Raw genomic sequence first — 19,104 nt, forward strand, 5'->3', positions numbered from 1 at the left:
CTCAACGCCGCGCCGGTGGCGAGAACTCTACTCGTCGCAGGTAGAACCAAAATAGCAGGCAAACAAACAGCGCGGAAAACCTTCAACTGGACGACGTCCCAGGCCTATCTTCATGCAAATGTTATGACCTATGCAAATAAGATGACCTGAACCTATCCTCAATACAAATATACAAATACAGGTACACAGTATTGAAGATGACCCAGGCCTATCCTCAATACAAATCCGATACAAAATTAATGAATTAATTGATAAATGTTTTTTATTTGTTTGGGATTAGTTAAACTACTTCCTGAGTAAGGGCTGGTCATGTTATACCGAAAAGAGTCCGTTCAAAGTTGTTTTGAAAAGTAATAAATAGAGTGCTACGTACCCACTCCGTGACACTCTTCAATCAGAGCATACTTTAGCCAAAATTTGGACTTCAACGTTTCTCGTAAGAAATCTCTCATCAGAGTTAATGTAGAACACACTTTTCGAGAGAAGTTCCTCGTGAACTCATGTTAGATTGCCATATTTCAAAACCTTTGCTCATGAGGGTAATCTTGTGTCAAGATTAACAATATGAGTTGTATTTGTTGTGCACGCGTTTTCATCCCAGATGACGAGAACGGAACACTTCCCTAATCTTATGGTCTGCACAATTGTATACATACCATGTTCCGAACCGCGCGAGACATTCCGAGATATCGCGAGAATATGTGGTTCGCAGTGGACGTGTTCTCGCAACACAGGACAAACTGCGTAAAACAGGACAAGTCGCTAATTACGTTAAACACTGCATAAAATATATGAAGTTGCAATCTTTGCTCATTTCTGCACTTTTTCTAGTTCCATACAAAATTTGACTTGTATTACTAAGCTGGAAATCTGTGTCTACGGGCATGTATTAAAGTCTCGCGAGATCTCGCAATCAGCGGAACATCGTCTATTGTATACATACACATTTTCAAAGTTCTACTGCTCTATGGAAGTGACTTTTGCGTCAGTGCAAGAAGTTCGCAATTTGCACCGCCATATTTCGGTTAAAGACATATTTCTTCCGAAAATGACCTTGGATGACTAGTTATATTAAATAAAATTGAAGCGAAGTGGAATCTTTGTAAAGATTATCCCATCGATGTCAATTATAAACAGAGACTAGTTGCTGTAAACCTTTTACCCCTGTCATTACGATGGGAAGTTCTTGACCTCATCTTTTTTATAAATGCACTACTGGGCTGTACTCCATAAAAGAGGCACTCCCACTTTGTAACATTTTTAAAACACATTTTTTAATGCCAACGGTCGATATTTGGCTTGAAGACTGCGCACGGATCGCGAGATATCGATAAAAACATGTCATTTTCCGAGCGTATTTTTCACATCCCGAAGTTTTACGATCGTTCTTATTTTGACTCGAAATCCCCCGAAGGTTTGTTGTTGTGCTGATTGACGATATTCTAGGGAGTCTACAATAAGTTCGAACGACGCAATTAATTTACTTCCCACTGCAAAGACTTTATATACAGCATTATGCCTTTACCTCAGGTAATTTTTTAAAAACTTCTCCTTAGTTTTTGTCGTTTTCAAAACGGTTGTATTATATTTTTAACCAATACCACATAAACATCAGTTTTTACATGTCAAATATTAGCCGCCTCTGATGACTACATTTTGTCGTCTGCCACACAGTACGCCGCGCGCGTGGTATGCGTCTATGCATATCACGCGGCGGCCGCTATGTATCAACCGCACGTAACTGTGCTAGTTACACGTAATTACGTTCGATCAGTACGCGTAGCGTCTATGTCACGTGATAACCAGACGTCGCGTACGTGTAGCACAGACGTTCCGAACGTGAAACAACACTTCTACACGTAGTCATAATTACGTGTAGTATTTTTGAGATTTTCTCAATTATTTCGACGAATTTAGACAAGCAAACTCAAAAGGTATCATTGTAAATTAGCAAACATCTTTGATATCAGAATATTTCGTAGAGTTTGCAACTGTACAAGGAGTACTTGCCATAATTTCCTTACATGAACGAAATGTTGTAGTCGCATTCCACTTTTTGTCTGACGCCTTCTCAAAGAATTCTCTAAACCACATAAATAACTGTATCAAAGAAAATCGGATGATTTAAGGTAGTTCGAGGGTACAACGAGCTACTATAAGAGCGGTCCTCACTTATCGAAATTCATGTTTCATAAAAATTACATGAATTTTGCATGTTTCTGAGAAAAATATGCAGTAAAATAATCGGGAACGCACAACTAAACCTCTCTATTCACACGTGAGCACGGATACGCGTACGCCATTGCGCGCCGTCAGACGTACAGGTAATATACGTGTAACTAAACCTCTCTAATCACCTTTGCCAATTCTGGTGGAATCAGCAAAAATTGCTTTTCGTTTATACGCCAAGACCCAGCTTTCTCCCACAGGCCATGACCGATCACCGACGCCAGTGGTACTTGTGGCGTACAGCAGCGTCAGCGTAGACTCGTACTACATAGCTTAGTTGACAATGGCCCCAGTGCCGAACGTTCGATGTTCGGAAGCTCAATTTAGGTGGGCCACCGGAATTCAAACTTTTACTTTTTTGAAGACATGTTTTTATCGATATCTCGCGATCCACGCGCAGTCTCGTCAAAAATCGACCGTTGGCATTAAAAAAATGTGCTTTAAAAATGTTACAAAGTGTGAGTGCCACTTTAATGTTCGTGAGTATGTCAAAACTCGTTCATCTAACATCAACACACGTTCTAGTGCTGACCCAAATGCACTATATATAAACCATTGCAAAACTGTTACTTTCCAAAATCTCCTCTTCAACAGAATTGTCATTCTCTGGAACAATTTACCGGTCATAATTAGAACAGTTCACTTTCTGCATTTTGCCAGGCAGTAAAGAAATGGTATTGGGATAAATTTTTAAACTATTTTGATCCAGACAACACTTGTTCATGGATTTCTAGATGTTTGTGTAGTAATTGTAGACCATAGTACACCTTTTTGCTTTTTGAATTTTGTTTTTATTTCTTGTACTGTCTACCTTTTGATCCTCGTGTGTACATTTTTTTTCCTTTTGTTAATATTTCATTCCATTTGGGGGACTGGCTTTGTATAGGTGATTTGCAACTGTTTAAGTCACCCTATGCAATGTAGACATTTCTCCTGTGTTTATCTTGGATGAATAAATAAATATGTAAATAAATAAATAAACCATTATCTTATCTTTACCTAAATATGCTCCGTATCCATGTTATGGCTGCAATCATTACAAATATATAACTTTCTGGCGCACACGCCAAATATTGAATTTTGCAGATACCATTCTGATTCTATGATTGTCTTCATGACAAAGTATGTTTTAATGTAACGGTGACGTAACTCCAATCATATGTACGTAAGACCGATTGAGGGACTGTCTTGGGACTAAACTCCATTGTATCCTTCTTTAAAGTACATAAAACAATCTATTGCAATTCCATCAAGCAATGCCACCGTTTGGCTAGTTCATTCTTTTCGTTTCTGTTAATTTAATGACGCATTCACCGATGTATTGTTTAATAGTATTTTGTGTTACTTTCTCAGGTTTTACATCGTTGTTGACGCTCACCATAACATGATATTTTCCTTGCTGTTTTGCCAAGTATCCTTGCAAATCAGTTAAGTGTGTAGCTGCTCCGTGAAGTGTGAGTAAATAACTCAAATCTTATTCAGTGACCGTTCTTTACATTCGCCTTTGTAACTCACATGTCACAGTTGACGACAAAATGATGTTGTGACGATTTGAAACTTTCATCGGTTTTTATTCATCAAGCCTTGACAATGTTTACCAGATATGTGTCATACAATCTTACACCATCGTCCACTCAGAAATGTTTCCCCTGAATAAAAATCGATTGTAGTGTTTCTGTAATTGCTCTTCTGTAATCAAACAAATTCTGATAAGCATATATTTGCACCATTATGATTAATAATTAACCTGATTTTCAATAAATTGTAGCATCACTGAGGTTTAGGATCTTTCCATCAATGTGTCGTTATCCGGGTCAAAATTGTTATCCCTCCAAACAACGTACACAGCGTGAATGACACTAGTAACAGTCGGTCAATGATCATCGCCAGTAGCTTCCAGTCCGTCTGTATCTACGAAAAATAAATAAAGATAATTGATAATCAATAAATATTCTGAACTGACAAATAATGGATAGCAAGCTGTTATTAGTTGATTACAAAGATAAGAGAACAGGTGTACTATAATTAATATGTTACTCTTTTACAAAAAATTCTTCATCATTAAATTTCCGATTTAAACCTTTCCGAGTTGCTGATAGAATTACAAGAATACAAGTGAAGGGCGAATGTGAATCGATTGTCTGTGTACATTAATGATATTGATGCATGAATATACGTGCCCCGTGTATGTGTGCTATGGAAGATGAAATGCCCATTCTTAGCGTTAAAAGTTTAAAATCGAGATTGTAAGTCTGAAGAAATTACAATAAACAGATTAACGGACACGCTTATATGAAAATAATTGCCAGTAGATTGTTGAATTGCACACACCTGTATGATAGTCTCATCTGGGACTGTCTTTTTAAGTAAAATCTCCATATATTTGACGATTTTTGCTGTGTTATCTTCAATTTTTCTTTCAGTCGTGGTTCTCACTCGCCTGTGTTGCTCTTTTGCCTCGCGTAATTGAATTGAAAGTTCAGAGAGGTTTCTCTTCGGTTTTGTGGGTCTGAAGGTGACCTTGGCGTGACGCAGTCGTGCCTCTTTCGGCAAGTCGATGAGCCTTGCTGTCGACGAGTTGTTTTCTCTGAGTTTTGGAACGTCTTCCAATTCGTCAAGACCGTTGTAATTGTCCCCCGATCTAAACTTATTCGGTCTTTCATCGGTCTGTTTTTTACTGCCTAGTTCGTTGTTTCCATAATTACCCAACAGATTTGTGTCAATGAAAAGCACCTTTGACAAGACTTTGAAGAAAATTAGCTTAACCCATTTCGGAACCGGTCTCTTCCCGCTTGACTGCTGACACAAAATCGATACGCAAGTAGTCATGGCAACGGAGACACCAATCAACACCATGTTGAATATTAAGTAGGAGGTAAGGTAAGGAATCATGTTCGACGTTGGTGGAAGCAGTTCTGCTACCAAAATGCTGAAGACGTATAGGGTTAAAAGCAAGGATATACTGAGATTGACCTTTTCCGATGAATCTGACGGCAAAGCGAACACCACGACCGTTAAAACAGCCACAAGGACACAGGGAAGAATCAAATTCACCGTATAGTACAATGGTTTACGACTGATTCTCAGATCAAAGATGATGCTCGTATACCTATCAGGGGTTGCCGAAAAAACCTTCACTATCGTGCGCCCTCTAGCGGCGCCAATATCCCATTCCGAGTTGGTGATGAAGTTCTCCTGGGGAACCTCTTCATCCGGCAGCATGAGTTTAACCTGTCTGTCAGCGTACATCCATAAACCAAACTCTATCTCACATGTCTGGATGTCAACGGGAAAGAACGTGATATCCATGTTACATGGCGTTCTCAGAATCGCTGGTATTACTTGTAATACTTTACCATTGGGATAGAGATTTGCTGTAAGCCCATTGATAGCAATTCGAGGAAATCCTTCGAAATGATCGTCAGCACTGAAATAAAGAACAGAATACAACAAAAAGAAATAGTTATACATACATACATACACACACACACACACACACACACACTCACACACACATATATATATATATATATATATATATAGTTATAGTTATAGTTATAGTGTGTGTATAATATGCATGTGTGTATATGTGTGTGTATAATATGCACTGCAGGGTTATCGATTAATATACTGTCAGTAAATGGCCGAGTTAGCAATAATTTGTGTATCCAGACGCAGATTCTGAAGTGATTGCATGCATGCATGCGAGCTGTTGTAAAACGAGTCACTGACAATGACATAGTCCCCATTTGTAATAGGAGTATTAGTCTTGATGGGGCAGGGAAATGTGGTCATTAAGAAGTATCACTGAAGTTTACATGTTGAGATCTATGGGCACATAGGTCTATGTTGTTGTTCCCATTTGAAACATCAGGCATGTCTAAGTTCTGGTTCTAAATTGGGAAAAAGATCAGACCTCTAGCTGTATTGGCCAGCCAAGAAATACATATGTGCATAATAAATGAGGTACAAGATGTGACATCTTGGGGTCTGATATCTTATCAAAATTGGAGGGTATAGAACTTGTGGTTACTGAGTTATGCATATATATGTATAATCAAGGTCAAAGGTCATCAACACTGGACAAAATGCTTGATATGCGCTTAGCATATTTACGTATATTGACGTATATGGAACACAATACTAATTGCATATGCAGCGTATATTTTTGTGTATGGAACATTCCAATACGTTGATATGCGTAGCGTATTTCTATGAAGATCATGAGTATACGTAATGCAGATCTTTGCACACTAAGTGTACACTGTAGTTTTGCATTTTATTAGCATACGTACTGTATACTTAATGTATTTGACACATGTACAGAATCAGTATATGTGTATATATTGTTGTATATCAAGCATTTTGCCCAGTGCAAGGTCACGTGACATTTTGAAAAAAACATTGTATTGCTAATTAATTCCTATATGCCAAAAATCAGACCTCTAGCTCTATTCGCTTGCTCAGAATTAGATATGTGCATAATTAATGAGGTAAAACGTGTGTTGTCATAAGGTCTCCCATCCTACTAAATATAAAGAACATAGCACTTGTGGTTACTTATTTATTGGCATAAACGTATATTTAAGGTAAAAGGTCATCGAGGTCACATGACATTTTGTCAAAAAAATTTCTACCCTATAGTTATCCCTATATACCAAAAATCGGACATCCAGCTCTATTGGCTTGCTCAGAATTAGATATGCACATAATTAATGAAGAACAATATGTGGCGTCATAAGGTGTCCCATCATACCAAATATGAAGGGTGTAGCACTTGTGGTTACTGAGTTGTGGACAAATATGTATATTTGAGGTCAAAGGTCATTGAGGTCACGTGACGTTTTGTCAAAATAATTGTATTGCTAAGTTATTCCTATATACCAAAAATCAGACCTCTAGCTCTATTGGCTCGCTCAAAATTAGATATGCGCATAATTAATGAGGTACAATATGTGGTGTCATAAGGTGTCCCATCATACCAAATATGAAAGGTTTAGCACTTGTGGTTACTGAGTTATGGGACAATATGTATATTTGAGGTCAAAGGTCACCAGGGTCACATGATATTTTGTCAGAATGTCTGAGATATCTGCGTGAACCGATGGACTCGCTGATGGACTCACGGACGGATATGACCCAATCTATAAGCCCCCTGAACTTTATCCGTGGGGACAAAAAACTGTGTCACTGCATCCTTTAGGCAATATGAATACGATGAGAAACTAAATTTTCATTTTTTCGGCCTTATACATGGGAGTCTATGGAGAACTGCCTTATACATGGGAGTCTATGGAGGTGTAAACTAAAAAGTCCTCTAACACGGCCAAATTTGATGCATTGTGAAACAATTCGACGTGCATCTGTATGGGGTTGGGTACTAATATTCTTGTGAAAAGTTTGAAAGAAAAGGACCAGGGCATGTCTGATATATCTGCATGAACGGACGGACCGACGGACGGACGGACTGACCAAATCTATAACTCCCCCAGGACTTCGTCCGTGGGCACTAAAAACAACGCAACAGTTATTACAGCTACACCGGCGGTAGGTTCATATCCAGAGCCCCGTACGGTCTGTCGCCGTCGCTTGAAAACAATCTCATAACCCGGCCATACGAGCAACTGTGTATGGGCAGCTGGATACTTGACTTCCCGGAGAAGGCGAGCTGTCACGTTTCAAGTTAGCCCTGCGTACGATGCTGTGTGTTCCGCTACAGCTAATCGTGTTGGCTGCCAACACACAGCATCGTACGCAGGGCTAGCGAGAGAGTTGCCGACATCGACGGTTATTTACGAGAAGTGAATAAAAGACTGGCATTTTTGGAAGCGATGGAGTAGCTGAGGTAGGCAGGGATACGACTTGGGCCCAAGAACGCTGAATTTCGGCAGTAATTTGGCTTTTTACGTCAAGTCCCAAAATGGATTTGAAGTCACCGACCCTACTTACGGATCTTTGCAGGGCTGTGCTAGCGGGGCGATTAGCTGTAGCGGAACACACAGCATCGGACGCAGGGCTAGTTCAAGCTCAGGATTATTTGTCGATCAAATTTCAGTAAATTTACCTTACCTAGATGAAATCTTGTCTATAGGCTGAAATTTCGCCGAAGTTTGACAAAATTACATCGATTTTTCAGGTTCATATCCGACATTTTTGAGTTTTGAGTGCAGACAGAAATAAGTTTTGAGGCAACATGGCTGCGACCCCATGTTGACCCCAAGTGAAAATGTGTTCGCGATCAAATCTTCCTATATTTTTTTCAGAATTTTCGACAAAATCATTGCTTCTTACATCTTTTGTAAAATATAAAATATTAAAATAAAAATGCGATGTGCCATGTCTCCAGATTTCTAAAATGTCGTTGACCGTTCGACGGAATACTCATTTCGCAAACTTGTGACGCAGTTGAAATTCAATACTGACCGCCAAATTATCTTTATGAGACGAGATCATTCTAGATATCCTCCAAATTATCCAATCATTCGCATTGGACTTCAGCTCGCTTAGAGTATCATAACATTCTTTGGCCTTCTTTTAGATCGACCCTAATCTCTCCCATTTAGGAAATAAATACACAAGCTACCTTGACAAAACTTCGTGCACCATCCAGTACCAAACGCACTGCAAATCTGTCTTGACGTCATCATCTCCTTACATGGTAATCGGCATACCGTATTTTTTAGCAAAGGAGACACAGAATACGTCGGAGTATTCAGTTTCAAAACGTATTACATTGTGTGATGTTGTCAAAAAAAGGTAATGTTACTGCAGTGGTATAAATTACAAAACACAAAAGTTCAAATCAGTTTATTTTTGGACTGGCTTTTACCCAACATTTCATATTGTTTCTTATGCCAGATTTGACCACGTGCTTACTGGCGACCCCTTTACATGCAAATTTTGTGTCAAATGGTGTGTTCTCCTGGAAAAACAAACGTACGATTTCTAAATGAAGGAGGCGAAATTTGCCCTCAAGACTCGAAACCACCCCTTTATGGGGTGTACCTAGCTATTTTGAACGAGCTTCTCGAATCTGCAGCTCTATTTCGAAATGATGGTCTGGTTTTCTCAGCTCAAGGATAAGTGTTCTCCATCGCTGTGGGCATTACTATTCTCAACTGGGGGTACAGTTTCCAGTCGTAATGTTTTTCATTGTGTCCGGGATATAAAACCTTTCCTTTTAACACTTTCACTTTAATTAACACTAGTCCACATCTTGTCAGTGATTAAACATGTTTCAAGTTTAAATGTTAAATTCTGGTCTCGAGCCCTCCTGTTCGACCAAACTGAAATTACCCCTCCCACTTTGGCTCGTCCAGTGGGTGTAGCAAGGGTCGTGCCATCGCCTAGGAAACGGAGGGTGCATTAATTGTTGCATTTCGATGCACATTTTGATTATATTCAGAAGATTTTGTGGCAAAAACTCAGATACAGAAGCATTAATATTCACATCTCACTTATTCAAGACTGGCTGAGAGCAGCACTTCCATTCAGTTAACATCATTACGCCATTTATTATGCCAAGAAAGATGAAGCCAAGACATTTTGCCCTCCCTGGTCTCAGCCAGAAATGGTTATACCTTACAGAGTTTTTTCCCACGGAATGAAAACAAATGTACTTGGGCTGAGGCCCAAGTACAATAATAATAATAAAACATTAAATAATTCCCGACCGACCTACCCTGTTTTCTGAGGGTTCGTTAACGGCAAAACACGATATTTTTTCTGACGCCTAAGCAGGAATTCGACCCTTGAACAGTTGGCGCTTACGGACAGGGAAGTTTCCGTATATTGAGGGCGCTCTGTTCATCGTCACTAACTATTTCGATTCCATACTGCATGCATGCTATGGTTGAATTGTTGGTGAGTTAGAGAGTTCTGGCCCACTAGTTTGCGACAAATAGTTTTAACAGAATGCCTATGTTAGAAAGAGCTTAGCTTAAGTCAATATGTAAAAGCCTGTCCGATATTTAAAATACAAGCCGCGCCGTCACGGTGGCGACGCAAAATTTGTCACATGGGCCTGCAATAGGCTAGATCAGCGACCTGTCACATATCTCACTGGTAACAAAATATACCGTACCATATCCAGTAACATGTAATTGGATATACACATCAATCCATCCAGAGTACACAGTATGTCATCACCGCAAACCTGTATGTGCCAGGGCGTATGCACATGACATTTAGCATTGCGGCCTTGGCTGATACGTTTCATGTCATTGTTCGAAAATATCACAAATAGTACAAGTGTTGATTTTATAATAATACGCATTCACTTGTTTTGTCTATACATTTTCTCGAAAATGGTCTTGAAATCTGAAATCAATTTTAATTACTGAAAGAACCTTATTATTAGAAGGCTAGAATTCAGGCAAGGCCTAGCAATGCCGTTTCCGAAAGCTACAATTTCTCCTAGGTGTTAGCACAGCTGGTTGAAAATTCTCTCATTCCATAAGATCGACGAAGAGTGATCTGCTCATTCCAGTGTTTTATGCAAACCTTTATGAATAGTTCAGCTTAATTTACTTTGGTTTTATGAAATCTCACCTCAGGATAAAGAAAGCAATTATCTGAATTTTTTAGAAAACATATTTACACATCATAGCTTTTACACATCCGAAACTTATTCAGTAAAAATGACGTGAATCGATTAAAATGCCGAGCTGCCTCTAGAATGAACACGTAGCATTTAAATAACAAAGTGAACACTGTCGGAATAAAATGAATAAACATTAATTTCCAAACCTGTTTAACAGCGCTGTATCCGGGCACCATAGAGTGTGCATTGGGACCACGACAGAATTCAAGCCGGAGAAATTATGACTTGGTTGCCATGTCAACCTCGTGTCGTTCCATTCCTGCAAAAGGATACCAAACAAAGGGTTAAACTTTCACGAAATGATAATTGTCGACTGACAAGTGTCCCTAAGTGTGTAAATAAAGTGACAGTGATCAATTTACGCAGCTGTCAATTGATAATACTTCTTTGAAAGCACCTGTCGTTCGTCTATGGCCTTACATCCATGATCGTGAACTCGCCAATATGCTCTGATGATATAAAACGTTAAAACATGTTCAAATTGCATGTACTTCCCCGAACGTTGATTTCAAGGGACATGCTTAGGAACATGCATAATGAAGTCATAAGGATGCCAACCGCAACAGCTGTACAACTCAACAAGTTAGAAGAGTGTACAACCCATTTATCTCATGTCAATGTCAATGTGTGTTTATGTGATGAATGCGAAATTGTTAAGTTCAAATTATTTGCACAGTATCATTCAGTTGCCCCGACTGCTTATTCATTCTGTTTATTTAATTTCTATGATTATGAAAACAAAAACTTTAATGAAAGGTGATGCATTTTCGGTCCAGATAAAACTCAATTGATGATTGGACGTCGGTGTTCACTCAGCAAAGTATCACTAGCAATCTATTCACTGTTTACAGAAATAGTGTGCATTTTATGTTGACAATTGCATTACGGATATCTACAGCTATAGATCCCTATACCATTTAAGTTTTACAGATACACTGTAATTTATGTACAAAGAACAGGACCGTTATGTGAAACCATTGTCACCAAGGTTTATTTGTATCACCTTTTCTCATGGCTGTGATAATTGATCTACATTTACTTGCAATGCGGGTATACATGTGGCACTTGATAATTACTTCGATTATAAAAAAATAACGCTATCTACCAAAAAAACTCGGAGATTTAAATCTAAACAGGACTTCAGATGAAATTTTGCCGTTAATATTAATTGTACAGTCAGGCATATATCTCATTCTAAATTCACTTCACAAACATATCTTTATCATTTTTATGTTGAAAACACAGTCAGGTTTGTGTTATAGAAATGTGAATTGTGCTATTCAGACTTATGTGTCATCAAACAATAATTCCTGTATTCATTTTAATTTTGGTCAAGTCAAACCACCAACAACACCTCCATGGAAAGAGTGTGGCAAACGATGTCACATTATGTGAATCTCGTCATCGATGCATAAAGTCGTTTTCCGCGTCAGCAAACTGATACTAGATTACGGCAAAATAAGAATGCTGACCGACAAGCACGTTTGTTGTACTATACCCAGAGATGTTTAAATAACATTGTCAATATTTCATTTTGTTATCAGGACATCTGTTCTCAATTTAAACAGCGGGCCATGACGATGTCATTTCTATACACGCAATGACGACATTATTCCTTTTTTCCGAATAGTATTCTGAAATTCGAAGCCATTTGCATGCACGATGTCTGTAACCTTATCGACCCCACATGTCATGGAACGGTCCTTAAAACCTTCATTGTCTCCGAAAATCGTGATGTTATGGCATCACAGAAAACAGGCACTCACATGCATACATACATACATACATACATACATACATACATACATACATACATACATACATACATACATACATACATAGGTTTCAATAAACTTAAATGAAAAAAGTCAACGGTCCCATTACACTGATTTAATATGGACTGAAAAACACGGAAATTTAAAATCATTTCTGTAGCACCCTATCCAGGTAGTGAACTGACGTCAAAATAACATTGATCTAAAATTGTCGTGGTTTTCATTGCGTAATGATTCTAACACTAAAATATGTCGTCCATTCTTTATCGACGTGGCTCCCATAGATCCATGCTAATATTTCGGAAAGTATTTCAGTCGAAGTATTGTCAATATTCTATTTTTACAGCATGATACTAGTTGCAGGAAAACCTGGATTCCATTAACCCTACGCAAGAATTGAACTTTTTATGATCAGATGTCTGTGTTATGGCATTTTTGTGATCGTAGACAAATGTACCGACATTCAATGTGTCAATAACAATCATATGGCCTGCCAAATGTAATTACTTATAAGAAGGGAAAACCGCGCCACTTCGAAATTACACAAATGCATGTAGACTCTCTGTGCTGCTAAAACCTTTGAAATATGCTCCATTGTTAGACGCAGTTTCGAATCTATCCAGCAAAGCAGATTGTAGTATGTCTCAGGCAAGCGTTCAATTATGTTTGATATGTGATTGGATTCCGCGGCAAGCAATAACGTCCAGTGAATGGGAATTGTACGAACCGCTTTAAAGTGCCGGGCCTTTGGCGCTTCGTTGTTGCACAAATTATACAGTGGATTGGAGATTTTAATTGAAGGGCCCCATAAGTGTGGCAAATTGTTGTGGATATTACAAACACTATAGCAGCTAGTGCTTGACAGGCAACCATGTTTGTCCTTTACATTTATTTTTGATTTGAAGCAAATCATTATTTAACAGCTCTGCTACCTCTAAGGTGTGCCGATGTTCATATTTTTTGATGGAACGATTGTCAGAATTACACTGACCACTTTGGTCTCTCGTTTCAATCTACAATGTCGCTTAATGCTTCTATTCATCTGAAAGTAAATCCAAATGTTTTGCCGTGTCACTGCTAATACTTTTAATCAACGATTTATCTAATTACCAGTTCCAAATAATACAGTAAAGCTGAATAAAGCAATAACTGTGGAGACATTGCTAGGCACACCTAAGCAAGCACAGCCAACATGCAACATTAGTAATTACGTATTGCCAACAACATTGATAATTATAGCCCTGTTGACTAGACGCTAAGGGCTATGCCTAAGCCAGCCGATCGGACTGAATGCTAACATTACTGCAGGTAAAATGTTCTACCCCAACAAACCCGGTATTTACTGACATTGCTTTATGCATTATTCTATGTTAATGTCATCAATATGACAGACTCGTCACCCGTATGATATAAAAATATCCACTAACTTTTGAAACATCTATTCTATTGCATATTTTATTTCTCCATGTTCAACTGAAGTGCTTTCATGTTACGATGGTGCTAAAAATTAGTGGTTAATAAGGCATTTAGTAAAGCTGGAGGCACTCCTCAGGGATGTCGTAGAATTTGCTATTCTGTTCGCAGATTCATAGATTTCATTCAGATTTGACGGAACGCGTGTTGAAGAATCGTCTCGGTCAATTTATCCATTAAGTCACTCAGCGTCTGACGATCTTGACTAGCTTCTTAACGTAACACCACCCTAGCCATTGACTATAACGTTTCCTTGTAAACGTAACGAATCATACACTCGTAAAGATTATCATCAAAATAGGGAGAAAGCATAGCACATATCAGGTGACATTGATATCTACGCCTTCACCCGGCAAATACCATCCCTTCTGTCACCTATGAAACATTTATACTGTGCTATGAGACGGCGGAAGATCTCTCTCTCTCTCTCTCTCTCTCTCTCTCTCTCTCTCTCTCTCTCTCTCTCTCTCTCTCTCTCTCTCTCTCTCTCTCCAGTTACGTTACAGTAACGTTGTCGATAGTCATTGAAAAATAACCGAGTTCACATATTTCTAGAATATGAAAAACTCAATTCCCTTGCCCAAAAACTGTTTGGTGACTCAGAAGTAAATTAACAAGTTTTCAAATGACATTTGCCTGTTTAATGAAAATTTAAGCTAACGGAGGACCTGTCACCTCACTGGCGGCGACGATGATTACAAGTGTTGAACGACAAACTCTATATTTCCAGGTTTTTACATTGAACTAAAACACGCCATGAAAGATGTACTATCATGCACACGGTCGGATCTCAAAAAAAATGTCAAGTGCATTCTCACTCTAGTTCCAATTGACTTTACTTTCAGCTGCTACCGTCGCAATTATAAAACGCCTCCTGTCGTTACGATCTTGGTATCTTTCTTTCGAGCTTTGTGAATGATGATGTCACCGAGCGTACAAATCACGATTGAAAGATCAGCGTGTTACCTCTGAAACGTTACATGACGAATTCTCGTGAGACCTTCACACTTTAATACGAGAAATGTCACGGTGTGAATGCCACGTTTTCAGATCATCCCCCTGGGTGTTCAAATCGTGAATTACGACTCAATAAAACGGATAGCTGACAGCAACATTCGTTTCAATGCGGTGAGCCGACGGCAAGTACTTATAGAAAATGCAATCATGACACCAGCACGGCAATATGACATTTTAGACTGTAGACACAGCAGAGGCAATAACACGGCTAGATTAGTTAGAGTGTACAGTTGTGTTAGACATTATGTTACCCCAAGGTCTAGCAACTTATTTTTCTATAAAAATCATTCAATCTAAAACTATTCATGTTAGTTAGCTATAGACGTGACGGACGTGGAAGTTACTCGCAAAAGGTAGGACGGTATCATAAAAAATGATGATGAAATATATGATTGCACCTCACTGCCGAGTGTAGTGTTCTGGCGGTAGATATTCATCAAAATGAAGTAAAGCACGGACTTGTAACAAGAAGGCACTCAGCCCCGAAACGCCTTTCTCGAGTTTTCTTGAAATGCCTTCAACTTCTATCAGGAATAACTCTTTAGTTTAGTGAATGACGGTAGAAAACTTGCTCTTCGATCTGTAGAATTACTAAACCTCTTTTACTGTGCAAGTTGCAAAGAATAAAAATAATCTGGTGTGACTTGCACGACATTTTGGGTATTGCTATTCAGGGCACGGTTGCCCATTACAGGCTGTCCGTGAAATCAAAAAACACACTACATTCACTGTATTTAGTCAGATTTTGAGACGATGAAATGGTCGGCTTCATTTCCTCAATAATGAATGACATGCCTTCGGTGTAGTATCAGGAGTTAGTGCATAGCCTAGGTCGACTAGATATCGATGTCTGGGTCAAACTGTTGCTTATCGAGGAATTATGGAAGTGTCCTTGGTTTCAACTGCTCTTTCGACTTTCTCTTCTACGTATTCAAAGCATTGCAAATATACAACCATTGACTCTTTGCCATTCTGCACGAACTCCTACTTTTTTCTGTTTCTCTATAACTCCACAAATGACGTCAAAAGATGTGAGCATCTTCCAGTCCATCAAGCCATGGCATTAAATGTTCAATGTGGTACGTTTATTGGTGGCTTATATCTATTGGAATTTTATTTGATAAAATGCATCATTGGATCTCATATTTAATTGAAATCCAGGAAGTAGATTGGGTAGCACTTACTGCTACAGTACGTTTGACGTATGGACACCGTTTCACGTATTCTATTCTACATTCACAAAAATATAGCGTCATGTGCAGTACATGGTAAAGAACTCGGCTGATTTGCTATAGTCCTTCAAAACTGTGTTTTCACTTTGACGTTACTTATTGTGATATACAGTTGTACACGCCTAGAACCGAAAGAATTTTGCTGAAAATTTCCTTAGGGTAACTTAGAAACCATTCTCTTTCAAAATAAATAAAAAAATAAAAATCGGTGAAAACTTTGGTACCTGAGAAACAAACAGCCTAACATTTACCAACACTGAAATTCAAAATGGCAGCAATCAGTGAGTTTTCTCAATGGGAATTAAAATTTTGATTTACAAGAATAAGACTATGCAAACGTCATTGACGCCACCAGCTTCAAAATTAGCCCACACCAGTCGTGGACCAAAAATACAGTTAAGGTAGTATGCGCCTCGAAAGTGAACGACCTGAACTTTTGCTAAAACCTTTCTCAATGAAACTTTCAACCATGATTCTCTTCACTGTGCAAACTTTGAAATTAGTGAAATAAATTACCCAACATTTTGCGATATTTGAAATTCAAAATGGCCACCATTCCTGTGTTAACTCTATGGGGGAAAATTAAATTTTGGACTTTTGAAAAACTAAGATGGTGAAAGGTTTTCTTTCTACGAGAGTTTTAAAATGAGCACCACAGGTTGTAGATCAGAAAAGCATTGTAAAAATTTGAGAGTCCGACTATCTGTCCCCGAGGCACGGTCTACCTTAAAATATGGGAGTCCGAGTATCTGACCCCGAAGCACACTCTTCCTTAATTGATGAGATGGATGATTGCCTTTGCAACATCAGTATCGCAGACTATTTTAATATATGAAATGCATAACTTTACATGATGCAGGTACAGACAGGCAATATTCTAAATGACATGACGACAGATCGGTTAGAAGAGATGAAGATGTAGGCGAGAAGTGAAAAGTGTACATGCAACTCACGATCTATGCTATAACAACTTGAAATGAAATTGACTTGTTATTCAACGACTTTCATAAACTATTAATTTGTTATGCATTGACAATATTTATTGATAGATTGTCAGACTTATGACGTGAGTAAAAGATTGACTCACCTGATAAAGCCATACCCTGGTTGTGATTATTTGATTCTTTTCATCCTGCAATATTTGAGAGAGAGTTGCATTTGTGAATAAGGAATAAGAATCAAGGATTTAGAAAACAAGTTGTCGGATCAGCCCTGTAAAGCAAGACAAACTAATCATATCATTACTAGATTTTAAGAGTAACGCGGCCATCGATAAGCAAAAGCACTCACGCAATACCATTATTTTTCTGCATTATTTTTTCATTTCAAATCAGCACACGATGTGATTGCTATAACAAAACAGTGTGAGATGGATAGGTTTTCTGCGTGTTGCGGTGTTAGTAATGAGATTTCGATGAGAAGGTAGCTTTGTGCCGTCGATAAAATCCCTCAGAAACCTAACTTGCGTATCGTTATGATGATGTACTAGAAACAGGTTGATTGGCTGATGTCTGAACGCAGGTTGCAAATCGTAAATATGCACACTTCAGTATGCTATCACGTAAATATAAATGAGAACTTTAAAGTAAAATATCCAAATCTTTTAACTCTGAATGGGCTTCAAAGATAGATATTCGGACATTCTAAACCTTACATTAATTTACTTATTCATTTACTGGTCAGAAGGGCTGCACGTACAGCTTTACATCATATTTTCTTCTTCTTTCTTAATTGCAATTATTTATATGAATAAACTATACGACAGGTTGATTTTTATCTCGATGAATTACCTGTACATATCAGAAATTACGTCGTTGTTTTTATAACATTTTAAAATGTTGCACAAAACTTTAATTAAATGTGGCCAAGAAATCACTATATTTCGGTTAACAGAATACAGTGTTAATGGCCTCCATGGCCAAGAAATCACTATATTTCGGTTAACAGAATACAGTGTTAATGGCCTCCATGATTAATGATAGTCATTGATATGCAGTATAAAGGCTGCAACTTTGGCCCCTTGCAACCAATTTGCCTGAAAATAATAGCACTACTGAACACCTTGAATCTTGGTGAAAGCGCTCGTTAGGACACATGTAACGAGAAATTAAAACTAACGCATGTTTGGGTAGCCTGTAGTAAGTCTTTTATTGGATGTGTGAATATTCAAACCATAGTATTGTGTCATCTCCGTGTCCTTTGAATTTCAAAGCCTGAAGGTGATTAATGGAGTGTTACTTTATGATGGCTTAGAATTTCACCGTCAGAGAATAAATGTTTTACGTAGCTTGAGCCCTGAAAATTACTTTTAGCCATAAAATTGAGTTTAGCCAACGGGTTAATATTAAACATAGAATGTCTAGACAATTCTCCTACATGCATGGAGGGGAGGGGTCGATAAAAGGATTAAAAATATCACATTTAGATATTCAATCGCAATATTTTTGAAATAGACTATAATTCCACAGGAAAGCCAAACATATTGAAAGAAGTAAACATTTATCAAATCTGTGAGGTGTTCAATTGAATGAAACCATTTAGAGATGGATACTGCTCGAGGCCAACAGCTTTCTGAAAAATCGATTTAATTGTATTCTCTCTTTCATGACCCCATTTGCACAAATCACGTGATCTCCCTCCTCGCGAATTTTCTGTTAAAAACGTGCACGCTATACTGCAGTGTTTGTGTAAGTTGAAAGGGAAACGTATAGCTCATAAGTATGTCATCATTTTCAAAAAGGATTAAAATGGTATGTAATTATTTATAGTTTTTTTC

At 38.2% G+C, this 19,104-nt stretch overlaps 1 protein-coding gene across 2 annotated transcripts in view; it reads right to left on the reverse strand.

Moving 5' to 3' along the window:
- Positions 1 to 3,029: 3,029 nt before the first annotated feature.
- Positions 3,030 to 19,104, reverse strand: part of LOC139151508 (neuronal acetylcholine receptor subunit beta-3-like) — a 33,103-nt gene continuing 17,028 nt past the window's right edge. Inside the window, exons 4-7 of one of the 2 annotated variants that reach the window (XM_070724388.1) lie at positions 17,416 to 17,460; positions 10,978 to 11,090; positions 4,561 to 5,656; positions 3,030 to 4,140 (exon numbers count right to left, since the gene is read on the reverse strand). In XM_070724388.1, the coding sequence (XP_070580489.1) occupies positions 4,024 to 4,140; positions 4,561 to 5,656; positions 10,978 to 11,090; positions 17,416 to 17,460 (1,371 nt within the window). In that variant the 3' untranslated portion in view covers positions 3,030 to 4,023. The remainder of the gene's footprint in view (positions 4,141 to 4,560; positions 5,657 to 10,977; positions 11,091 to 17,415; positions 17,461 to 19,104) is intronic. The other variant, XM_070724397.1, reaches the window with a different exon arrangement.

Source organism: Ptychodera flava, chromosome 2 (genome assembly GCF_041260155.1).
Source record: "Ptychodera flava strain L36383 chromosome 2, AS_Pfla_20210202, whole genome shotgun sequence".
NCBI lineage: Eukaryota > Metazoa > Hemichordata > Enteropneusta > Ptychoderidae > Ptychodera > Ptychodera flava.